We start from the raw sequence: 26,270 nt of genomic DNA on the forward strand, positions 1-26,270 counted from the left end.
CCTGCATTAGCCCTTCTATAATTTTTTATGCCTATTTATTGCTAATAAAATAGAATTTCAAAAGGCTATGCTCTAAAATTGTATAAGAATAACCCTACTCCTGTGTACTTAACCTTGATAAAAAAAAAACACTGGTTGATACTTTCTAGAAAACCTTCCGAACCCAATATTTGTGCCACTTTTTGCACCGTAACCTTTTCTGAGATGTCCATAGTTTGTGATCAACATTTTCTACATTTAGAAAGTGGTAAAACCCTTGAACATATTCACCTTTCTGTGATTCTTTAGATGAATAATTTTAGGAAAATGATTGAAGGAGAATCTTATTGGGGCACAAATATGGTACTCTAAATCCATTATTGCATTGATACCTCTGGCAAATGTATATGTAGTACATCAGAACAGAAATTTGAAAGGAATAGAATTGTGGAGCTTGCCAATTGCTCTCATGTACTGAAAATAAACTGTGCATGTGGTTTTGAAAATACTATTTAGAGTAAAGTTGAGTTGACAAACTCGTCTGATTGTAGATACCTTGGTGGTGGTGAAATTCCCCACAGCAGCAGCAAAGAGACAATCCAGTTATAAGTGTCAATAATCCTGACTGTACCTGGTTGTGTTGGTGTCTGAGCTTATTATCTTTGTGATCCAAATTTTAGTGAGAAGAAATTCTGTTACAGCTCATATCTGTGTAATAGTTTTATTGAAACCCCAATTCAGTTCGGCTTTACTTAAAAATAATATCCGGACCATTTGGGTGTGCTTCATTTAAAATGTGTTTTTAGTTTAAATCTAGTAAACAATGTAGCATTCTTTTTTGATAGTGAACTTTTACCACCATTCTCTGCTGTAATATAGTGAACAGAGGGGTGTCTCATGTCATTCATTATGCCCAGTGACATTTTCGGATCTGATCTTTCCAACCCAGCCATCAATCATAGATGTATCTGTCTTTTTGAGCTTTGTTTTGATAGTTATTTGTATCCCGAGAGGCGCTGGAGGTTGAAGTTGAACTGTTGCTATTGTATGCACCTCGTTAACCAGTAAGTTTTTACCAAGGCACATTCAATTAAAGTTCCAAAAGAGTTCATGTGCAGGGAAGGCTTAAAATGGACATACCCAAATATCACAGTTCAGAAATTGCAACCTGTGTTTCCTATCATCCTGTATAGCAAAACATCTGTACATACATAAAAAGTTGTGGGACCCGTCTCTTTTTCTATGTACAGAATCTTAAGGACACTCTTAACACTCCTCTGTTCTGGTTTAAACCCAGTTGGTATTAGACCATTCCTCTAAAGGCAGCTGTAACAATATAAAAGACTCTGGCGGTTTGAAAATGGAATAAAAAAGTTTATAGTCCTGTTCTTCTTTTAAAACCATGTAGATGCACTGGATGCGACCAAAGTTATAATGTCAAATTCTATATCGGGGTATATGTTATGTAAACCAGCATTAACTATTACTTTCAATGCAGAATTACTTTTTGAAAATTGGAAAATCATCAAAATGATCACTTGGATAAACGTGTGCTCTAACCACTGGTAAAAGGCAGCCTGGAGATGTATGTTTGTTGTGTACAGTATTGTACTTTTTGTGGGCTAAAGTCTGTGTCACTCTGTATATACTGTTTTAGAGACTTCACTTTTTCTTTTGTCACTGTCACATTTGTGTTTGTTGTTTCTTTTCCTGCTAGCTATCAGGTCATGACAAGGTATGGATCATAGCTTGGAAACATTATTTATTTCTGACATGTCTTCATAAGCTGATGCTCTTTGTGTGCATTTGCTCCTTTGTAATGTTTGCTGTTAATGCACGTGATGTGTATTGAATGTCCTGTTTTGTCACTTAAACACTAATCTTGAATGCTAACCCGTTTTTTTTCTTGAGCCACGTAGCTGACCATAGAGTTCACAGTACCAGTTTTAACTCGTCAGTTTTGTGATGTGATATTAATTTTCCATCTTCCAAACTCATCATCTGTTTGAGTATGCTGGCACAAGATCAACAAGCTGTCCATGTAGTTCAGGCAAATTTGGTGCATTAGATTTAGTTTAAACCTAAAACTACAAACACCATTTTTATGATATTTTAAATGCTCGGTTTTTGTGTTTTATAAAAATAAAAAAACGTTTTTAATGCATTTGTGAGACCTACATGCCTAACTCGCAAGGTAGTGATTTTGAACATAATTCTCACAGTTTAGGGCTATGATCTGATTTTAAGTAATCGAGATATCTATATCCATGTTACATATCAGTGCCCTGGATCCTGGATGCCCAAATGTTATTCATGCACAGACTGATGTCACATGACAGATTTTAAAAAAAATGCAAAGGTTTGTTTTTGAGGTGCACCTGCGCACACACTACAGAGTGGTGGGCGTACGCCCGGCTGCTGACATCTGTGACCGTTAATACAGAACAGAGTCAAGAAACCCCTCTAGGTGTGCGTACATTGACCCACATACTGTGCTGGAAGATAACAATTTGAAGGTCACACAGCATGAAAGGTATTTTGAGTAGGGCTGATTGTTAGAAAACAGTATTTACCAGGAGTATGTGAATTTTACCTAGAGATATGAACATAAATCAAACCAAGAAAATCCTGCAATTGCACTTCAGCAGACAGTGAATATTTTGCACTGCTGTTCACTTTCCCACCTTAGCAGATATCAGTGAATTCTTTGGGATGTGATTAAAGGTACCGCACAGTTACATGTGACTCATGTGGTATTTTAATTCTTTTTTAGCAGTGTTATTACTTCAAATGTGCCTATTTGCTTTGTCCTGATGAGGGCCCAGCAAAATTGACTCCACGGGTCGAAAAGTTGACTTCCACTCTTATTGACTGACCTGTTGGCCACTGTTCGGGGGCTCATCTGGGACTCAATTTTATAAGTGACCTACAGCCTCGGGATATATACTTTTGTTGGAAGCCAATTGTTTTTTCTCTTAAGCTGAACCTTCAGTTACTCACCCTCACGTTTGGTGCACTTTAGCACCGTACCATCACCTAATTTTCTGATTTATGGCGCCTTGTTGTGTACTACTTTATGATTTGAAAGAATATATCAAATGTACGTTGATTACTCTTGGTTGTATGTGCTTACATTTTCTCTACTCAATTCATATTAATTTCTCTAGTTACCATTTACTTTGTCCTGATAAATCGAATATGCATATAAAACCCCTTCTCCTTTAGATACACTACACGGGTTTCAGGAATAGTCTGAAGCCTCTTTTTACCCTCATCAGGCCGGTTGTGTAGGGCAAGCTAAAACAAAGTGGCCTCCAGTAGAGCAATACTGGACTGGCATTTCATGTGTAGTCTGCATTTGTAAGTGAGGAATGTAGCAGAATGTAATTTTTTTTTTTTTACCTCTGAAGACGTTTTTTCATCTTGAGACCGGCCAAAAATACTCTGATCTTCAGTAATGAGTTTAAGAGGTCAGCCTCTGAATCTCTATTGTTCTTCCGAGTTTTATTCCACCTACGCTTAGCTTATCATGTGTGCTAAACTTGGTTATTAGTAACGTTTCCATCAGTGTACAGTTATCCATTTGTTAGGGTCATAGCCACAGATGTTTTGTCATAATCAAGAACCTCATTTATTACTTTGTTTTACAGCCTCGGCTGCTTTGTACATTATGTCATGCTTTACAATAAACATAGCTATAAAGTAGTCATTTTAAAATGTGTTAATACATAAATATTTTATATAAATATAGTAGGAGTATATCATTGATGGAAATAATATCCGCAAGTCTGCAAAACAACAATACAATGTATATTTGAAAATATATAGGAAAACACTATTTTATTACTGGACGCTAGTCATTTTCATTGTTAGTAAAAAATAAATAGAAAATATATAATGAATTGAAGACAAATTATAAACAATGAAATGAAAAAAGAGCAGCCACTAAAAGCTAATTTATTAATGTGCAGTCTTTTGTGACAAAAGTCCTAAAGAGGTTAATATTTCAATGTTAGGATTTCTCAAAAGAGCCTAAAAAATCCCATCTAGGGCTTCCAGTGCCTTGGGTCCTGCCAAGTAAATGACCAATTTTACCTGGTTATCAAAGAACTCGTTTACTGACGAAATGAATGCCACAAAAATGGGATCTTTAGACATGGACATATCCTTCCTGTTTTTCTTCACTAAGCATCAATATTGCTAGAATGAAAAGACAGCTTCTAGTTTAGACTTCTGAATTGGTCTTACTTTGTCATGTGAAAACGGTAAACTGTGTGAAGTGTACCCTTGAGCATTTGTGTTGTCTCTGTACAGGTTCAGACAGCATCAACAAGAAGCAATGTGAGCTCAAGCGCTCCCGCAGGATTGAGCAAAGATGAAGACGGAAGCCGTTTTCATAGTACCAAAAAAGGAAATTTCCATGAAGTCTTTAATATACCAGAATCTGAACGTCCATTGCCAGGTATCTTCTACTTAATTCTTAATGTCATTCCTGTTTTGAGGTTATCCAGGGCCAGCCATGGCGAATCATGGCCTGACTGGGGACATGGCGTTCCATGTTTTTGAACCTGTGAAGGCATGAAAAAGACAGATGGTGATCCAGTCTCATTGTTGTAATGTGTTTTTAAGTTTCTTGTTTGCCTGACCTGTCTGTGCTCTGTCCAGTGCAGAAATGTTTCGAAAAAGACATATTTTGAATCTTATACTATGTTAAGAACTGCGACATCAAGACTTACTCTGCTCTGCTACTGACAGAATAAGAAGTATTCATTCAAGAGCAAGTATGCATCAAAATATGCTGGCATTGTTCTGTAAATCCATATGAGTGTATATAAGGCCTGCTATGGCTTCCCGTGATAGTGGGTATATAACATACTGCAGTTTGAACGGGTGGGGGGTTCATTGGTTTCCACTCCATGCCATACTTGTTCAGCATTAGATTGGTTCTGCTGTACCGTAGCTCCAGAAAGAATGAAGACATCACTGGCAACTAGCATACGGAAGAATTCTTCAACAAAGGAACATGGAGTCTGACTGTACCTGGCTTTTCCTGCTTTTCAGGTTGTGAAAGTTGGAGTGAGAGACCTTGACCACCCATTTCCACCAGCACAGGGCAGGGTGGAACATTTGACAATGGTATGAGTTAGTTCTTTGGAGCCAGGCAAAAGGATGGTGTACAAAAGAGGCTGTAATGGGCACCATGTTTAAAGGCAGGTAGCATTCTCCACTGTCTTAAATGGACACAAGGTGCCCCAGCTAGGACAATAAATGTCACAGGAACTACAAGTGCATAAAAGAAAGCTGTGAGCAGAATTTTGCCCTGCAGAATTACTCCTCCCAATCATATATTTTCCAAAGAACTCCCCCAAAGAAAAGATCACCCAACACATTTTTGTAGATGTCAGCAACACCACAGTGCAGTCATCACCACATTAGGCACATCCAGATATACAAGCGATCACAAACTTTCCTCAGGTGCTCCCAGCTGTGGTTGCATATTTGCCACTAACGCCCAATACTGATATTTAGAAAAAAGAGAGAGCCTCCAATGAAGGAGGGGGAAACAGCAACCACGAAAAGCTTTTAGAGTTAGAAATATTAACTCTTTCACCACCTTTTCAAGATTAGGAACATTCTCAGACAAGAAAAAGTGAATTCTATGAGAGGTGGAGTGTAGTGTGCAAGTAACAAATATGGGCAATGGGGTAGATCATTGCCCCCCCTTGCTGTCTCACATCACAATTAATTCAGAAGAATTGCTGGTGTATACTCGAGAGAATAAACTAAAGTGAGGAGTAAAAGAGAGTAAGATGTGAGGATCATCAACCAGCAGTAATGTATGAAAAATTATCTTTCAGAGGCGTTGAAGAAAAGCAACATAGTTATGTGCACGGAGGATGAGTGCCCTCTTATAAACCCATAACACTGATCAAGCCAGCATTCTTACCCACCCTTATTAGCCATCAGGGACTTTCCTGTGGCTGAGTTCAGACAACAATAGCAGAACACATTACTTCAAGCAGCAGATCATACTCGAATGAGAATTAACTACGCGGAAATAAAAGTCCCATCAAAATGAGGGAATAATAAGACAAAATACTGACTTGGGCAAATTGATGAACCCCGTGATTAGCAGAACATTTTTGGACTTTCTGGAGATAAACTTTAACCCAAAATGAGTTTGCTTCTCCTAATTGATAAGAAACTATTTGTAGTAAATGGAAGAAATTACACAAATTCCAATGTGTACAGAATGATTGAAAGTTACCTTTGGGAAACATAGCCTCCTGTCTGGCATGTTTCAAGGGCAAAACTAGCCTTGTTACTGAACAACCAAAGGTATGAAAAAAGTTATGAAATTGTTGATTTTAGGATGGAATACTGGTAGGGACATCATGATACACATGCAGCAGAAAGTATCTCCCAGATTTCAACCCATTACAAAAGTCAATGGAATCCAGGTCTATTCTTAATACCAGTAGATGATCCCCAGTTCCTTAAAGTCATTAGCTGCTGATGAGAACACAAATGACTTCTAAAAAAAATTACTTCATAGCAGTAAAGAAAAAGAAACAAAGTCAGATGTCCATCTATTAAAATGCTTTCTTACCTTGCCAATATGCAGATTTTGTCCAGGGCCGCCACTTTCCACTTTTCAAATTTTGTCCCAACCATCCCAATTTCAGCACATGTGGAAATTAAAGCAATTAGAAGAGTGAAAATATCTACTTCCATTGGAATTGGAGACCGCACTAAGATTTTGTCGAGATCCCCACTGAGCATCTCAGGCCCACTCTTCCAACCTTCCTCTTTGTGGGAAATTTTGGAATATCTTCTTTTTCATTTAAGTTTTTCTTGTTGCATTTTTTTTATTTTAATCTGTTGACTTTCTATTTAAATTTATCCCCCAAAAATGCTACAATGTTAGGTTATATCATTTTGATATGTATAGCTCAGTAATCACCCAAGAGAGTTTCCAGGGTCTCGGACAGGTGTATAGGGGTGTGGTCTCCAAGATGCTTTTCAGCTGCTTGTGGAACTCAAGAAGTGAGGAGGAGGCTCTGATGTGTTGAGGGGGGGGGGGGGCGTCGTCCCATGTGTTGGGTGCAATGTAGGAGTATGATTGATCTCCAGTTCTGCTTTTGCAGATGTGGGTATGTGTGAGTGAGGCCGAGCGTGTCAGTTGGGTTGGTGAAAGTGTAGGCAGCTGTTCAGGTATTCTGGGTCTGTGTTGCGTAGGGCTTTGTATGTGTGCCTGAGAAGTTTAAATTGAAGTGGGGTGTGATGTTGATATGGCAGGGGAGGTAGAGTATGAGTCTTGCAGTGGTGTTCTGGATGGATGTAAGCAAATATCAGTTAGTCATCTGCTGACAAACCAATACATGTTAGCACTGCTTTTAATTTCTTTTCTAGGTCGCTCCCAACAGCACAGATTTGAACGGATGGACCTATAACATAGAATATCATTTTTTTATATTTCTCTTGACGAAACTGAATTATTTCATATAACTGCTCCTTTGCCTTAAGTGGCTTTGCTCATGCCATCTGCCAACACTCACATTTTGAGAATCCCTGACTAAAGAGAGTAGATTAGTGGCGTAGTTTACAGGACGTTCACTGCCCAGAGCGCTTTAGCGTTGCTCTTCCCAGGATTTACATATCCAGCTTTCCAAGGGGTTTCGTGCCATTTGCTTTCACAGTAGTGTAAGAAAGTAATTGAAAGTTGACACTGCTGGATTTTATGGGCATTAGTAGAGTTAAAAAGCAGGGAAAGCAAGTCAGAACCTTCTAATGTGTTGGATCTTGCAGGCAATGGGCTCTGTTTTTAGTTTCACAAGTTACTCTTGCAGAACAGGGAATACCTACTAAGTCGATTGCTAAAAGAATACCATCACTTCTAAGAACCCCTGCTCAAACGTTTTCAGGGAGATCTGAACATGAAGAAGAGAGTGAATGTGTGTGTATATAGTGGTATTTGTATAGTACAAACCTAGCTACAAATCAATTAAGCACTGGTAGAAGTTTGGTGTCCGTGCAGGAAAGAAAGCCTATGTTGCCTGCCAAAGGAATTCTTTGGGTGGTGCTACAACATTTGCTTTGAATTCTCTTTTGTGAGCAGTTTTTAAGAACTGGAGAAGACAGTTTGCGGACAGCTCTTGGGGTTCTCAAATGGCAGCTTATGTGATTGAGGTAAGAAGAACACTCAGTTAAATGGAATGTTAATTGAATGGGTTTTGTGACCACTGGCAATTTAATGTTGTCACTGGTCTGTTGTGGACTTGTGCGGCCTATTGTGGAGCCTGCAGAGGCCATATGGAGGATTCCGAGCCAACTTGACTCCTTAGAGGAGGAAAACTCCCCAACAAATTTTCCTATAGAGCCATTGTCACTGGGGCACAAAGATTCCTGAGAAGGAGCAATCATGAAAAAGCTTCATTTTCAGTATGTTTTGCATCCTTTGTTCGATAAGTGTGCTTTGGAAGTCTAGGTGAACCATGGCAAGTCTGACCCAAGGCACACGGTTTCTAGATCGCTTCTCAGTCCCAGCCTACATCTATCGTTGGGAATCTGCAAAGTTTGTTTAGCTGAACATTGAGCAAAAGGTATCCAGCTTTGAAGCAAAGTTACTAAACACAGTATCCAGGCTCGTTCCACTAGATGAGCGAACTTGTATAATTTTGTAAAATTATAAACGGACACCTGCTGCTTGGAGTCAGGATCTCCTGATTTGGTACATTAACCTTTGTGTCAAGCTTCCGTTTTTGGAGCTTAAGTTATCGTTCAAGTTTGAAAACCTTGATTTGCAGCTGTTTTTCTATCAGGATCAGGGCCTTAAGTGAAAACAATGGACAACTTACCAGGGCCCTGGAGGGCCAGTGTTCCTGTCCAACATCAGCTGAACAAATAAAATCTGTAGTTTTTGTTACATATAGGAGCAACTATGGAATGCCACCGAACACCCCCTTTATAACAAAACAAGGGACAAGGTGGCTGTGGATACTCTGTTACTTACCATTTGTGTCCCAAAGTTCAGAAGATTATTTAATTCCTCTTGTACAGCTATCCTGTTTGTGCACTTGACTCTGGAAATGTAGCAATAACAAGCAGCCAATATACCGTAGCAAGTGTTTTTTTTTTTGCTTAAGGCCTAGGAAAATATCGCAATATAAACGGTTAAATACCTTGCTGCTGATTTTGGTTATTCTTTGTCCTATAAGACTCTTTTTTTCGGGGGGGGGGGGGGGGGGGGGGAGAGAAATGTGTCAGGCATAGGCTGCTATTTCAAATATACTAGGACCTGCTTTTGGTTACATGGGTCAAACCTCTTGTGGAGATGCTTAGAAAAGCTTACTAGGGCATTTCCCTATAAAAGGTGTCCCCTACCTCTTCTGTTCCCGTTTACAATACTGGACATTTCTCTCATATACATTATCGCATTAGTGATTTCTCTGTAAAGTGTAGCAGAGTGTTAAAATCATCTGCTCCTTTCATGCTGACTATACCTATGTGTTGGTGTTAGGTCCATAAATGCCCAAAGCGCCCTTAATAACATGCACCATGGGATTCTGCTTTGCTGCAAACCCTCTTTAATGCTTGTTTCAGGGTCTGCTCCGGTGAAGAGTCCGAGCAGCACAATTTTAGCTTTCACAAGTGGGTTGATAAACCATTTTTAAAACATGAGCAGGTTGCTGGTGGTTGTTGCTTACTGGTGTACTGCTTTCAGCACATCTAGTGCGGGACAAAATACCACTGCATACACTTGAAGGCCTTTAAAATTGAACATTTTCCATTGGGGTCTATGGGAATGGTATTCCTTCTCTGCACAGATTGAAGTCTCCTTCCAAGAGTCATCTATGGATCAGGGTTCTCCAACATTTCGAAAGCTATTTTTGATCAGTGAAATCTTTCCCGAACCACTGCCCAACATCAGCATTGCGAAAGGGTACACAACTCAAACACTATGACACAAGTGCCCCAGTTGTGTTCCAGTGAGCATTACAGCATAGTTGCAATACTCATATCACAGCAGCAAAAAAGAAAGGAAGAAAAGGGCCAGATAGACGAAAATGAATGAAAGAACGAACAGATAAAGAGAAATAAAGTGGAAGGAAAAAATGCTGAATATGACAAAAGGAAGGAAGAAAAAAGTGCTAGTAAAAGGAAGGATGAAAGAAATAAAGAAAAAAGTCACAAACTGAAAAAGATAACTAAACGAATTAAGAAAGAAGCAGAAAGGGAATAAAGGAAAAGATTAATGCAAAAAAGAAAAACGGAAGAACAAAACAAAATGGAGTGAATAAAAGGCTAGGAGGAAGAAAAGAAAACAAAAGCTTGGGTAAAGAAGGAATATACAATGAAAAAATAAGAGTTAGAAACTGAAATTAGGAAAAAAGAGAAATTAAAAATGTAGAAGAAAGAAATAAAAAGCAGAGGGGGAAACAGCAAGTAAAAGAAAGGCAAGTCGGAATGAAAAAAGTAAATAACCAAAGACATTGGAAGAAAGAAAGCTTATGAAAGGAGAGAAAGTAAGAAAGAGGGGAGAAAAAGTTAATCAAGCTGGAAAACAAGTCTAGACAGAATAGAAAGAAAGATCCAAGGAAGGGGAGTAGAGAAAGAAAGTAGAAAAAGAAAGATAAATAAAGAACATTTTCAGAAGAGGGACTCTGCACTATTATCTTCCGAGGCCTCACGGAACGGGGTGCACAATGTTTCCTTTGCAAAAGGCAGCTCATATTTTCAACCCAGCTGACAGGCAATGATGTTCCAGCTTGGAGAAGGAGGGAGCGAGCTATTGGTAGCTCGTAGTCGACCTGTTGGAGACACGTGCAGGCTCTATTTCATACACACCTTTCCTACTGACACCCCTTTGAATTGTGCTGTTATTTTCTCCCCATCAAAATCGTGAATCAAAAGCAAGTCCAAACGTTTACTGCTCACCACCTACATTACCAAAGGAGGGGGGCGTCAGACTACGTATCACAGGCCATGAAAACTCTAACGATCAAACAACGCATTGACTTGGAAAAACCTGTGCCTGACAACACAGGCCAGTGCGCCTTACCAGTGTCCTCCCACAGCAGTAGCTGGCAGACTGCTACCGTTGGCCTTACAAAGATACGGCTACCTGTCGCCTGTACAAGGCGCACTCAATTTGGGGTGAAATCCCTTCATTGTCAAGGCTCTTTTCAGTGGCCTTCTCGTTTACCTCGTCTCTGCCTTGGACGGAACTGACAAAGGTTGGTAAGAGTGCTGAGGACTTATCTGCTCTTCTCCAGATGTGGGGCGTAGAGTACTTAATCAGTAGCACTTTCCCACAGCACGCTTCACCTTTAGTGAAATACACACAACACTGAAGCAACCAGCTAGTTAACTAGAGTGCCCTATAAAAGAACAGAAAAAAACGATGCTGCTAACAGTGATGAAAAAAACCTTCATTAATCTGATTAAACCATGATTGATGAAGACGTTTTTGTGAATCAACGAAAAAGTAAAATTCATTTTGAGCAACTCCGAAGTGTTGTAGATTGCCGTTAACCATTGCTTTCAATATGGGCAACCTTTGAATCCGTTTGTCAGGGTGATTCTGGGCACATTCCTACTGCTCCTCCTGCACAGCCCCTATTTCCGAAAATGTATATATTCCAGGCAAGCAGCAATTTAATTTAAAATGCTTTGGAATTGTCCTAGTAACATGTTGCCATCATGCTTTTTGCTGAATTTCTGTATAGAATAGCCTGGGTGTATACTATCGCCAAAAGTGTACCTGGTACGCATCGTTTAGTGCCTGCCAGTATTGTCTTTTCATCTTACCAGTGGTGAACACCTAAAATTCTCACTGCTAATAGCTAAGACCTTTTGATTGTACTATGGCTATAAACATAATGTACTTATTGGCGCTCTCAGCCAACGCTCTTCATTTGTTGATCTGTGGTTGTGTGATTCACACGTTTCTTCTACCTGCTACAGCATACAGCTTCAGAAATTTCATCAATTTGATTGACCGCATTCTGACCTTTCGCAAGGAGCCCACAGAGCAGTTCCCTTCCCTTCAGTGCCGCGGACTGCAATAGCAATGTTCGCTTTTTGAAGTCAAACACATATTTTTGCTTTAGCTGCTTTTTTGACGATTGCCCAGCAACTTCCTCCGCATAAACGTTTTGCTAAAGCCATGACAAAACAAGCTTTAACTAAGCCTAAAGACTAGCAGTCAGGGTGAGACCCATTTGCTTTGCTAATGCTTTTTTATTTATTTGGTTTGGGCATTATCATACGTGCTGCTCTAGTTGATAGAATCACAGTATTTTAGTGCGAACAGATTGTGTTTTTACACTAGTGAAGAGTACGTCTTACACCAGTGAAGAAAGAGTACAACTTAAATCTCAGAAGTATGTACAATTAGACATCAGCAGGTTGTTGTATTGATTCTGGTGTTTACCATTTATATACTCGAATTTGTTGGTCCTTCATCATTTTTATTGTTTGTTTTTATCTTGTTAGCTTGTGAAAGTGGCTGGCGTTGTTGCCTTATTAACCGGGACAAAAAAATGCCTACAGACTACATTCGGAATGGAGTTCTTTATGCTACAGAAAAGTAAGTAACCTTTTTGTGAATGATATATTTTTTTGTACAGCCACCATGATTTGTTCACTTCATATTCTGCCAAACGAAACATTGGACTGCTGCTTTTTTTTTTAGTACAGCTGTTATATAACAGTTTCTTTTCTTTATATTATTGTGGAACTAGTGTCTTCCTTTACTAACTTTTAAAGAAGAATGAACTGAGGCAGTATCAGTGCGTAAGACTTGGATGTCACAAGGAACTCCATGATGCAGAATTAATTAATTTCAAGCTTAGATTTTTTTTTAAACTGTTTTTATTCGTTCTCATGAAAATCATACAGTTTGCAGAAATATACTTTAAACTTGCAGTACAGCATTTCACAATAGCTCTGGACACAATTGCCAAGTTCCCCAATGTGCGAATAAACCTTCTTACAGTAGTCACAACCCCCAGCCCCGTCTCCAACATTATGACTTTAGATCTCTTCCGATTCCGAATCGCTGTCCTCCGAGTCCGATAATGGATCACACAGTTCACCCCTGTACGTATTCCATGCACCCCACAATAAGTTCCATTTTTCAGGCAACCTCTAGAATGGTATATCGCTCTCTGCAATCATGGCTGCATCCACGTCCTTGCTCCATGCCCCTAAGGTCGGCACAAGCTTAGATTTTTGATATTGTTTTCATTGATTTTCACCTTTGAGCCATTGGTTCGTGCAAAAAGTCTCTTCAAAATCCGTTGAATCTCAGTAGATGTCTAGCCCTGTCGTAGGCTCTGGTCATCACAGACTCCTTTTTGGGGCTCAGCGGTAGTCATTTGAACTCAAAGAGCTGTGTGCGTGAAGATGGCAGGAGTCTCTTACTACACCGTCCTTGGCTCCTGTATTGTGGTAACTCGGAGGAGGTGTTCAGGGCTCACCATATCCCTCCTTTCACTCCATCACATGCAACAGTCGTATACTAATTAGTCCCTGAGCAAACCATATCTGCTTATTCCCTGCAAAACGTGTCTGGCTTCAGCAGTAATATCGCCTTTGATTTGTTTTCAATACTTCTGGCCCCTACTTCTGTTTTCCCCTCAGACAGCTATTGAGGGGTCAAGAGCCTTGCCTGCTTTCTTAAAACCCTCCCACCTAAAAAATGTCTTTGCTGATTTTTGCTTTGTGGTGTTCTTTTGCTTTTATAGAATTTGGAGGGTTGGGGGCGGGGGTATCTGCAGTCCTAGTTTTTGCTCAGGGCTTTCACAATGCTTCTGGAATCTGAGACGGCAAGAAAACGACTGTTGCTGGACTACTATCTGAAATTAGGATTCCTTTTAAATCTCTGACTACCAGCCCTATAGAACTAGAGATCCACTCAGAGAAGACCCAGTGTAGGGAAAAAGCGCAGAGTGCTAGTAAGAAAGTGCCCTGTGGTGCCTTGGACTTTTGGAGAAGCGGGACAAGCTACCAAGCCTATTCAAAAAGATGAAACCACACCAGCCACTCATTCCTGATTTGTTAAGTATAGAGCATTTGAATTCAGCATTCAAGGCTACAACGGGACAGCAAAAAGTAGGGATCTGGTGTTGTCCAATTGAAGGTATTCCACTCCAAATTAGTTTCTAAAGACAAACTATCCACTGAGGCACATCTTAATATGTTTTTTACTCCCACCAGCATTTTAAGTAAAATACTATTTAAATTGCACCATGTTTAACCGCTGTACCTTTATACTTTACTTACTTGCCTCTTGCACAGCTTACTCCCGGGTTGGTCCTTGGTCCGCCGTGGCAATTCGTGCCATTTGAGCGGAGGGACGCAACTCCTTCCCCATGGGCTACACTCACTTCCTTCTGGGAGGGTGACGCTCTAGTGGTCAGCAGCTACCTACTTAACCGGCATGCTATGCCGGATGCACAGCGGGCCCATATTGGCATGGCAAAGTCGTGCCTGCCTGTGCCTGTCCATGACAGGACCGCGCCCAGCGCCAGAGGCGCTGGTTGTTGCCTTAGCCAAAAAAATAACCCTTTTACCCACTCAAGTATTGACCTGCGGATGCTAAATCACTTGCCTGCCTCTAACACTGGAAATTGCACACACTTTTCCCTGGAAAGGTCTCTTACAAATAGGCCGTTGAAATGCACCAACTGCTTTTTTTGGTTTAAAACATAGCCTAAATACACATAAACTGTTTGTCAATAATTGGCCACGCAAGAATTATATCTCCAAACCCAAACTAGTACCTCAAGGCACACTTATAAATGCTTGATCTCTGCTCAAACATAAATTAGACATTGCTGAGCTACTCGAGGCCCAGGGCCTAGATTTGCTCATTACTGAAACATGGGCCTGGGCAACCAGGCATCAGTCCCAGACTTCTGTACGGCGGTGCCTCCTGGATACACATTTTTCAAACAAGACAGGAAGCACAAAAAAGGGGTGGACTTTGCTATTATATATCAAGACACCTTCTCAGCCTCCTTCGAGACCATCCCTTCCACAGACTGTGAGGCCTTATACTTTAGTTTCAAAATTGCCATTTGTCTCGCATTTAAAGGAGTGTTGCTATAACGCCCACCAGGGGTAAAAAAAAATACTTTCCTGGCCTTCCTCAACACACTACTTGAAACGTGTGTGCTGGAGAACAATTTTACTATACTAGGTGATTTCAATTTTCATCTGGACATGGATATGAACTTAAACACAACCTCATTACTTGATACCATCGCTGGGCTAAATCAAAGAGTCAAGGGCCCCACACATCTGACCGACCACACTCTGGCTGGTATCCAACCATGATGCACTTAAGAACAAGAAAATCCTACCACTGAGTTGGACCGATCACAGTGCTATTATTTTTTTGCTTGATAACTCATTCAAGGGCCAACCAAGCCAATCCAACCATTTTGCTGGATCATATCGTAACTGGAAACAGGTAGACCACAACCAGCTTAAGCTCCAGCTTACACATCTACTCAAAAAAGCACCACTAGAACCAGAACAGGCTTCTATTCATTTCAATCAATGGCTCAATGAAACCGCCAATTTGATAGCCCCCTCAAAAAATTAAGTAGTAGAACTCCTCCATCTGCCCCTTGGTTTTCTGACATTCTTAGACTTAAAAAAACAGGAGTGCAGAAAACAGGAGAGATGTTGGAGAATCAACTATAATGAACAGGAACTGGTAAAATACAAAATACTACTAGCCGACTACAAAAAACTGACCCTGTCAGTAAAGGCTTACTATTTTTCTAAGCAAATCAAGGAGGCAGAAAACTCCTCGAAAGAACCCTTTCGAGTGGTAACCAAACTGTCTACACCTCCCGAAAGAAAGGGGTGCGACCACTCCCAGGAATTTTGTAACTGACTCGCCCAGCACTTCCAAAATAAAGTGGAGCAAATCTTCATCAACTTTGGCAATGGGGCAAACTCTGATAATCACACCTCAAGGGTATTACACCAAAATGCCCTCATCCTTGAAGAATTCATAGCAGTAACTGTTGATGAGACAACCACTCATTTCCAAAATAGGATCAGACCCACCCTAGGTCCCACTCCCTCCTAACCTATTCAAACAAGCTCTGGAGATCCTTGGAGCTAGTCTAAACTCCATTTCCAACTCTGTTTACAGAAGGTGTCTTTCCCTCTATGTGGAAAAGAGCCTTGATTTTATGCCTTTTGAAAAAAAAAAAACCTGGATGCACTGGACCCAGGCAACTATAGGCCCATCTCACGCCTAACAGTTCCAGCCAAACTGCTGAAAAGGTTATGAACAACCAGCTTAAATTATATTTACAGGTACATAACTTGAAGGAAAGGGCGCAATTTGGATTCAGGGCAGAGCATAGCACTGAAACAGCGCTAATAAAGGCCACAGATGAAATAAGAACAGTACTGGAGGCAGGGGGCTCTGCGGCTCTTGTCCTGCTTGACCTGTTGGCGGCCTTTGCCATGGTAGACCACAAAACCCTGCTTAAAACTCTAAATTCTTTTGGCATCTCGGGAAAAGCACTGGCATTGGTTTCCTCCTTTCTAGCTGATAGGACACAATCGGTCGCTTTGGGTAACTTCACTAACCCGTCTTTCAAACATGGCTCTTTCCTAAGTCCTAGGCTTTTCAATGTATATGTTTCGGAACTGGCAGCTCTTATTAGGTCCTTCGGAATTGCACTAATATTGTACGTGGATGATCCATTACCACCAGTAAACAGCTTTAGGGACTGTATGACAGCAGTCAGCTCATGGATGAGTTTGAACTGCCTCAAGCTAAATTCCAGAAAAACTGTTGTGATTCTGTTAGGTTACTTTTCCCCCTCCTGGTCCCAGATTTGGTGGCCAGATGACCTGAGAACAGCACCTATCCCTGTCTCAAAAAGTTAAAAACCTAGGTGTGATGATAGACCAGATACTGGACTTTGAAGCCCAAGTGAAGTCAGTTTCGTCATCAAGTTTCTTTATTCTGAAGGCAATCAAGAAAATCCTACCTCTGATCCCAACAGAAAGCAGGAAAATGGTAGTCACTTCCCTAGTCCTTTCCAGACTAGATTACTGTAATGGGTTATATCTTGGCATACCCATGAAGAATGTATGCAGGCTCCAGATGACTCAAAACGCGGCTGCAAGAATTCTCTTGGGGATTCCCAAATTCCAGTCAGTGGAAAGCCATCTCTAGAGTCTGCATTGGCTGCCAAGTAAAAGTCGGATCAAGTTTAAAACTGTGTATTACATACAAGGCACCACATGGGACCGGCCTTCAGTTCCTGAAACGTTCACTGCATTGGTACTCTCCGAATAGATGCCTGAGATAACAAGAGGCAAAAGTGATACTTTCTCAGATTTTTCATATCAAACTGGGATGTCAGAATATTTGTGGTGAGAGCCACAAGGCTCTGGAACTCCCTCCCGTTTAATATCAGAAATCTTCCCTCCCTGACGTTGTTCAGGAAAGCCATCAAGACATGTCTGTTCTTTGATTAATGCTTCTGCTTGCTTCTTGGTTTGCTGGCGCCAGGACACTGTTGGAATTTTTCGGCTGTATACATTTATAATATAACATTTAGGCTTTGCCTGACCCTCACTTCATTGCAGGCAGCCTGGACGTGATTGTAAGTCCCTTTGTAGTGCCCCCAAGAGGATAGTCTTCTCTTTTGAGTTTACTATTGTTTTACCTACATTTTTTTCATTAACTTTAAAAATGTGTAACTGCAGAAACATGTGGCTTTTTCTAGTCATTTATTTTTTTCGAGTACATCGATGTCGGAATTTTATCAATTTTACTTAACTTAATAATTGTTAATGCTGCTAAAAACCACACACCCTTTCTGTGGGAGAATCGTAACTTTTCTGCCAGTCGACCGAGGTCTAGGCCTGAACTCCTCACAGAGTACTGCTTGTGCTTAACTTTGTGGGAGCACAGTCACAGCTCATATCAAGACGGTGGGCTTCTCCCCCCAAGTTATCAATCCAGTTCCATGAATAATGGTAACAACTCTTTTTTGTTGTTGTTAGTTTTTATTGCTATTAATAGGTATTATTTTAACTATGCTACTTGTTCTAAAGGCAGAAATCCAGAGAAGACATGCATATGTAGTCTTACACAATGAACCGTGGCAACTACTTTGTCAAGGAAAGTATCATGTCCAATTAAAAATTTCATTTGGAAGCACAGCACACACTCCTGTAGTTTCCATGGTTTAATTTAAATTGTTCAGCACAGCATAGTCATTTTTCCACTGTAGGGACCTTGTCCCTGTGGACAAAAGCACCTTAGAATGTATTCTGTTAGTAGGACAACACAGAATGGACAGCTTTCCTGGCCAAAGTTAAACTCGAAGGCTTCGCTGATATTGCTGCACGGATTTCAGTCTTGAGGAAATCTTAAGGTGCGTTAACTAGAGACCTCTCCATTGCTCGCTGGATTGCCCTGAGAGCATCCGTGATGAGTAAAGAGGAGCTATTCCACTATTAAGAGAAGTCTACAGTAGATAGCAATAGCTGCCATGAAAAGTTTTTGCTTATTAAATCATCCTTTGAAATTTGAATTCTTAGACAATTGCTCATAATCTTAGAACTATGACAGGATTGCTACTTGCCAAGGCATTAACTAGAAAAAGTTGGTCATACTCTCTTTGGAAATGCCTTTATCAGTAATAACCTTCATTCAATCTGTTACGATGTGACTTGACAGTAGGGCGGACCTGCGGCCTGGCTCTCCATGCTGTGTATCGATGGGATACAGAAATATACACTGATGTGCTGTAAATGGCTCTATTGCATCTTTAATATATAGCAAAATGGTTGTTTGCTGAGTCATAATGTTTTATAAATTGCTAGTCGTCAGTTTTGTCTCTGCTGCAGGCAATTTTCCTCCTTTTGTCAAATTTTGAATTAGCTTTGCATGTCATGAATAAGAGCACTGAGTGATATTGTCAGGAACCATTTTTCAGTTGAAAGCTTCTGTAGCCTCTCTGAGACTGCAGTATGTTTGAGTAGGAGTAAGGTTAGAAAATCTATCAAAATGCAGGTGTTAAGACATTGAATCGTTTTTCCCTTACACCTGTTAGGTATATTGTCACTCATTCTCAGGTCTCTGAAAGGGGTTTAATTGTAAGGGCATAGCTGCAAAAGATGCAGCATTCAATTGGATACTAGACCATCAATACTGATCAAATGAGCTACAAGTTAAAATTGAATGCCTTTGTGTTTTGGCACGCGTCTTACCATTTTTTTTCTTCTCTTTTCAGTTATTTATGCTTTGAAAGCTCGAAATCTGGTTCATCTAAGAAAAATAAGGTCATAAAACTTACAGACATCATAGATATTCAGAAGGTATGTTTTGACTAATGTTTGGACTGCTTGTTGATGGCATGTTGTTTACCGCTGTTGAAAGCAGGATTACATGTCTGACTTCTATCGACGTTTTTTGTTTTGTTAGATCAGTTTTTAAAAATAATATATCATTGCAAAAGGAGCCATGTTTGCTCGATAGAAGTCGATCATCACAGTGCCATGTGTCCGAGTTCCATACAAAGTCTTGTTTGGTTAATTCCTTTTCTTTCACACTAAGATTATTTTAAGGAAAACATAGGGTGCTTTTTAAAATTAATACTCGTACATCATGCACGCATGGAGTCCTTCTCCATTTCTGGAATTTTGATGAGTGACTGTCATTGGTTGCTTTCAAAAGACTGTTCTTATGACTGTCCTCAAATCTGCAGCACTATTTTTCTTGATGCAGATCATAGCTACATTTATTTTTACTTTTTTTCTACTTCTCAATCAGTTTATAATTTTTGTATATTGTTTATGGTCTGAAATACAATCATACTTCATTCATAAGAAAACCTATTAAAAGGCAATTATTAGGAAATTGATGTTACCAGACTCCAGTTTGGATACTCTTTTTTTATCCTATCTTAAAAGCTGATATTCTAACCGCATTTTGATCTCAAAATGCACGTTAATTTTGCTAAAGGTTCTCACATTGTGAGAACAGAGGGACAACGATATGTACCTTTCTACAAAGATGAACTTTATTACTGTCTGTGGTGAGATGTCAACTCGGTACTCTGTGTGTACTTTATTAAGCCATTCACCAATCAGAAACTTCTCACGTCACACTGGTAAGATATGGAAAACTATTTTGACAAGAATGATTGAATACCATCTTGAATTCCAATGATTTCTATAAACACTTTATGCTTTAGTGTAACTGTGCCACCGCACTCCTCCCTTCTAGGGCATTCTTTATTCAATACCATGCATCAAATTTGCCCTCTGACCAGAACACCCAAGATCCCAGAAATCGGAGTGCCTCGTGACCCAATAAATGGCCTGAAGCGGTATACAAATTCCGCTACAATGTGACTACTATGACCTTGGATTCATTATACCCACTCTGACCCCAAGAACATGATTTGTCCTATTAATCTTAAGTGGATCTCAGATCACCTTTTTCATTTTCTGCAGTGTGATGTTCGCTACCAATTTGTTCAGTCCTTCAGCACAGCTTTACGTGTGATTTAGTTATTCGCCATCAAAGCCCAATTCAGGGTTTCCAATCTAAAAATATTCATTCTTGAAAGCCAGTAGTGATATTTTTTTTATTGGAAGAGAAACGTAAACTAGTCCCGACAGAAAAGAAATGCCCAAGCAATAACCGAAATGTAATTTATTCCCTTGAAATAAGAAATGGCTACAAACTGTGCATAGAAAGTTAAGCAGCAAACACCAGAAGACTTAAACCAGAAATGAAGTCATTTTTGTATATACCCCTGCAGTTATCTTACAATGATTATTGATAAAAAGAGCAAAAACTCTTATAAGTAGCTTGGGGTAAAAGCCAGAAGCAGGTCTTATGTAATATGTTCCCTTTCTGTGGCCATTTATTAATGCTATATATTTCTAGATCCCGTAAAACACTACCGGATATGCTTGAGCTCGACACAATAAGGTACTCTTTGAAGTTATCTCAAAAGCAGAGTGGAATTTCCATACGGTGTACAATAAATTATCATATTAAAGAAAAGTGCCCAAATTGGGCCTAGGGGACATGTCCAGCGTTATCAAAATTGCATAGTTCAGACCTCAAGGACTTTTTTTGGATCACTTGAGAAATCTTTATTGTGCCTCAGCTGGTGCCACCAGCATATCTTTCTGCCCTGTAACCTACACTAACACTGCTGGAACAGAGGGGGATTGCGCCATCTCTGGCAGTTGATGTTCAGCCGGATGCAGGCCAGGCACCAGTGATGCTTGCTAAATATGTGCCGTGCAGTTTGTTGATACAGAGACAGTGTCACAACAACTACACTTAGTGTGTTGGGGGTTTAGAGTAGCAAATTGCAGAGCCTGAGGGAGGCCTCTTATTCTCAGATCCAGCTGGGCCCAAAACAGATGCCTCATTTAAAGGGTCATCATCATTCCTTTTGTTAGTCCCATCCTGGCTGGTAGCTAGCTGGAGCCTAACACTTTATTGCCAATGCATTTGATGGGGCAAGGGCACCCTCCTTGTCACTTCACTAGTGCCTAAGAGATAAACTATAATTGTGGGCCTGGTTTCTTATCCTTTTAAGCTTTGAATGAAGAGTGATATGCGTGTACTGTAAGAATGTGAAATGCAAGTCTACATGAGCGATTATACAAATAACAGTCTATACAGTATTTGCAACAAGCACATTTTACTCCCCTAAGGTATCCTTTTTAGTAAGCTTAGAGCAATACAACTTTAAGAAAAAACGGTATGGTTGTATATGTATGCCTTGCACTTTGCATGTAGCTACTTATTGGCGATTTATAGCTCACTAAGCTATACTGTAAAGAACTTGTATATAAATAACCTCTGACCTGCAGGAAATGCAAGGGCTTCTGCAACAAAGAGTATCCCACAAAACTATGTTTATAAGATATAAAACATTGATTTGTACGCTGTTCATTGGAGCATGAAAATTAGCTTTCTGCTTTTAACCCCTTTGCTGCGGTGGCTATTCCGCCGCAGCACTAAGGGGGCGGGGCGGCCGTGCGGCGGGTCCATGCTGGTGACGGAACCGCTCCGTCACCAGCCGCGGTTGCGCTGTGCTCATGACGGAGCCGTTCCGTCACGGCCCCGCCCGCTCAATGGAAGATTGCGCGGAATCCGCGCCTGCTCTGGCGTGCCGAGCGGGCCGTGACGGAACCGCTCCGTCATCAGCACAGCGCGACCGCGGCTGGTGACGGAGCGGTTCCGTCACCAGCAGGGGAGGGGTTAATGACTAGTCAAATGTCTGGCTACTTGCCAACAGACCTTTCCAGTAAGTGCATTAACCACCAGAGTTATCTTAATGATATATTGCCCTGGAAATTGCTTGGTACACAAAGATCTTAGTCACAGATGCCTTAAACCCATGATATATTTTAAAATGTCTTTCTATGACTGATTAAGTAAGCCAGTATGTATTTACTATCGCATTTATCCTTATTGCAAATTTCTTAATGTGTATAACTTTACTGCCAGACTGTACTTATAACTCCGCCCCTTTATGCTGCCACCACTTTACCACCAATGGATGGGATCCCAGAGTAACTTTTTCCATTTCCAGCAATGTATTGTAACCTAATACTGTGCCATTTTCTGTGGCTGGGGGCCACTTGAGTTTTACTTGTCACTGTTGCTTTCACCTATGCAAAGCAGTCTCTAGAGAGCACACAGAACTTTTGGTAAGAAGCTTTGCTGGATTCATGAGCTTCTTAACTGCTTTCTAATCTAAGATTGTCTCCCCGGACTGTGGTTAGTGCTCACTAATCGGAGTGCATAGCATGATGACATCCTCTCCCTTTCTGTGCGGGGAGGCTAACAGGCCCCCTCCTTCACCCTTCAATGTCCTCCTCTGTTAATGGAGGTTGGAATGGCAGGCATCAACTGTATCAAATTCTACTCCCAGGCAACCACTCACCACTGGTCTTTAAACTGCCTGGGGTTTGTTGTTGTCAGTCCTTGCTCGAATTCTCATCCTCGACTCAGATTTGGGTATGTTGAATACCACTTTCCAAGTTACAACAATGAAATGTGACTACTTGAGTGAGTTGGTCTCTTCAATCAACTTGGAATATTCACCTAGTACCTCATTGGCTATCAATGGATCCCGCTGCAACCTACATCTTTGGAGAACATACCAAAGCATAAAAGGCAGAATTGTGTTTTTCTATACAGGGCGATTCAAGGAAGCACCGTCTTTTGAGAAATTCGTGAATATTGTGTAATTCAAACTTACTAGGAAATGTTGAGGTTACTGCAAATCCATGTAGGTGTATTATATGGCTTCAGGCCGTGCTCATCCTCTCCTAGTCTATCAACTTGAAATGCATATTTAAGTGGAGCAATGTTTTTTAAGGAACTTTGGATAGAACCAACGTTTTATGTTTACTTTCTGCTAACAGAAATGTCATGCTATTTTAATATCTATGCTACTCCCTAAGGATTTGAATAATGAAGCCTGCCTACCTACCCAAAAAACACCTGTTTTCTTAAGCGCCCTCTAACCAGTACAAATCCCAACTTACAAATAGCCAAGACATTCTGGCACATCCTTTCTCTTCACATCAAAGAAACCGCTTTCCACCATTTCTAGAAAGTAAAGGTGAAGGTCCATGGACTCGACAATTCTCGCTCCGGTGCCTACTCGACTCACAGGTTCACACTCTGCGACTCTGGGCAATAGCTTGCTTAATCTCCACAACGGCCCTTCGCGGCGGGATGCCTGGCTTTCACCTTGCGGATACCCTGCCGGGGTTATCTCACAGGGGAATACCAGGACGGGTTCCCTAAGCAATCGGTTAGAAACCAGTGGTGATTTGCGCTATATAAATTCCTGTACACATTTACAAGGTCCCAAGGTTGTGCATAAAAAGGAAACCTGATTAGGGCGTGGTTGGCTTATAAGACTTCCACCACTGCCCTTTGTGTACCACAGATTTCTGATACTCTTGTCACAACCATCTTTTGGAAGCATCTGTTAATTCCATAGCAAGGCCCAGCGGCATAAGCTGAGAAATGGAAAGAGGAGCACTAGAGCCCTGTGGAAAACGAAAGCATTTAGTATAGGCAATATATGTAAGTGTAGAATACATGCATAGGTGTAGCTTGTGTTTTTTTTTTCCATCGTTGAGTGAGGGTTGGACCATGGTTTACGAAAGGCAAAGTCTAGATGGGGTCACAATCCCTTCTCCTTCAACAATTGTAAAACAATATTTTTCTTAATATTTCACTAAAAACGAGTCCCAGTAATATGTAAACCATCCTTGACTCCACTGCGAGTCCAAAATTCCAACACAAACCGCTAGTTCACATCCCCTCTGTAAGGCGGCATATTGACGTTAGATATGTTTGCCTTCTCAACCTGGTTCAGTTCTGTAGTATTATGATTTACAGACGCACATCACTCCATACCTATACTTCATATAAACGTTAACTGAGGAAAAAGTGATGAATGGAATGCAATAATTGATGCGAGTTACTGGTGATAATTATTGGCTGCATCCCACTCCATGTTGATTTAGTTCCCTGTGCCCCTATAGGCAGTAACCAATGATTTGCAAACATTCTTGACCCCACCCCCAAAATGGAAAGTAAAACCTGATATGTTAATATTCAAGTATTCGGTCCATCGCTTTGTTTTACTCATTGAGTATAGCTAAACTGGATGAGTATCCCCCGGCATGGCTCGAATAACTTAACTGGGATCCGTAAAGGCTTCAATCGTGCTGTTTTCCTTCGTTTTACGTGATAACTCAGGCTTCAGAGACTTACTTTATTGCTGTAATTATTTTCCTGTTAATTTGGTTACACAATCCTTGTAACGCCCTTCCCTTCAAAGCGCCTTGATGCATTCTGTGGACTCTGGGCAAAAGCAATAAAATAAATATACAATAACATTAATATTTTACTTTTATTTTGACACCAGCTTTTCTTATGTGTTTTCAGCCAAATTATTGATTTAAAATTAAAAGTATACATTTTATTAAAGGTATAATAATGTTGTTTACTTATTTTCAGTATAAAGTGCTGTCTGTTTTGCCAGGATCAGGGATGGGCATTGCTGTTTCAACACCCTCTACACAAAAGGTGAGAGATGCAAAACTTTTGGAATACATTATGCTACTAGTTGGATTTAATGGAACAGGTGTCAAGCATTGCATGCTTTAGCATAGTTCATGAAATGTTAACCACTTTCGTCTGAATACTGCAGTTTTTGGAACGTTTTAACATGGCTAAGTGTTAAAATGTAATTTATTTTTAACTTGTCTAACTCGCAGAAAATCAAATTTTTTTGTAAGGGCTTATTTTACCCCATAGCCTAAAGGCAGTATTTTGAAATGTATGCAAGCGAAGTAAGGCACAAGGCTCAGGCAGGAATACCAGACGTAACAATGCAGGGTTCCACCCTGCGGGTATTACAATAAGACAAGTTGACCATTAAAACGTGTTTTAATAACACGCACGGGTTTAAAATGCATCCCTTCACCGCGCTATGTAGTTGTCAATGCTGATAATGATGCATGCACGAATGCAATATATATATATATATATATATAGTAGGAACCCCTCTGCCAGCCCACGTTTTGCAGTTCCACAAACAAACAGGAGCACGGACCACCTTTAAGTGCGCAGAATCTTTTATTTTAGATTATGCTCAGTCGGCCATAACGCGTCTCAGCACCAAAGTGCCTTGATATATATATATATATATATATATATATATATATATATATATATATATATATATATATATATATATATATATATATATACACACACTCTATAATATTTTTGTTATGTGGGTAACCCGAAACCCCCCTTCTTTATAAAAAAAAGGAAGCCCTTTATTACTTTTACCCTGCCCCTGAACCCTAAAAACGTTGCCTTCCTTTACCTCTACCCGCCCCTGAACCAGTGGCGGCTGGTGACTGCAAAAAGTGGTGAGGTGGAAGTCAATAAACAGATTTGCACTACGCAATTTAGCAAAGCAAGCAATCTGATGCCTGATTTTCTCAGAAAAAGTCTGGCTGGGAAGGGGAGGGTCAACACAGATGTTCATTTTTACCCAACTCAGTAGTATTCTATCGACCCAGAGAGGGTGAAAGGCTGAGTGGAGATCATCAACCATGTCGGAAGGCTTTGTGGATGCATTAGTCTAATGAGCCTTCAGACCCAGCTAAGAGGAAAGAGGCCCGAGGCTAACCAGATTACATTTAAACCTTCACCAGCGTTT

At 40.4% G+C, this 26,270-nt stretch overlaps 1 protein-coding gene across 4 annotated transcripts in view; it reads left to right on the forward strand.

Annotated features, from left to right (window-relative positions):
• GRAMD4 (GRAM domain containing 4) overlaps positions 1-26,270 on the forward strand; it is a 535,734-nt gene that overhangs the window by 504,266 nt on the left and 5,198 nt on the right. For 2 of the 4 annotated variants that reach the window (XM_086967277.1, XM_086967286.1), the window contains 5 exons: positions 1,697-1,714; positions 4,294-4,441; positions 12,478-12,571; positions 19,269-19,353; positions 25,055-25,123. In XM_086967277.1, coding sequence (XP_086823403.1) covers positions 1,697-1,714; positions 4,294-4,441; positions 12,478-12,571; positions 19,269-19,353; positions 25,055-25,123 — 414 coding nt within the window. The remainder of the gene's footprint in view (positions 1-1,696; positions 1,715-4,293; positions 4,442-12,477; positions 12,572-19,268; positions 19,354-25,054; positions 25,124-26,270) is intronic. The other 2 variants (XM_086967284.1, XM_086967288.1) reach the window with 1 other exon arrangement.

Source organism: Lissotriton vulgaris, chromosome 1_1 (genome assembly GCF_964263255.1).
Source record: "Lissotriton vulgaris chromosome 1_1, aLisVul1.2, whole genome shotgun sequence".
Taxonomy (NCBI): domain Eukaryota; kingdom Metazoa; phylum Chordata; class Amphibia; order Caudata; family Salamandridae; genus Lissotriton; species Lissotriton vulgaris.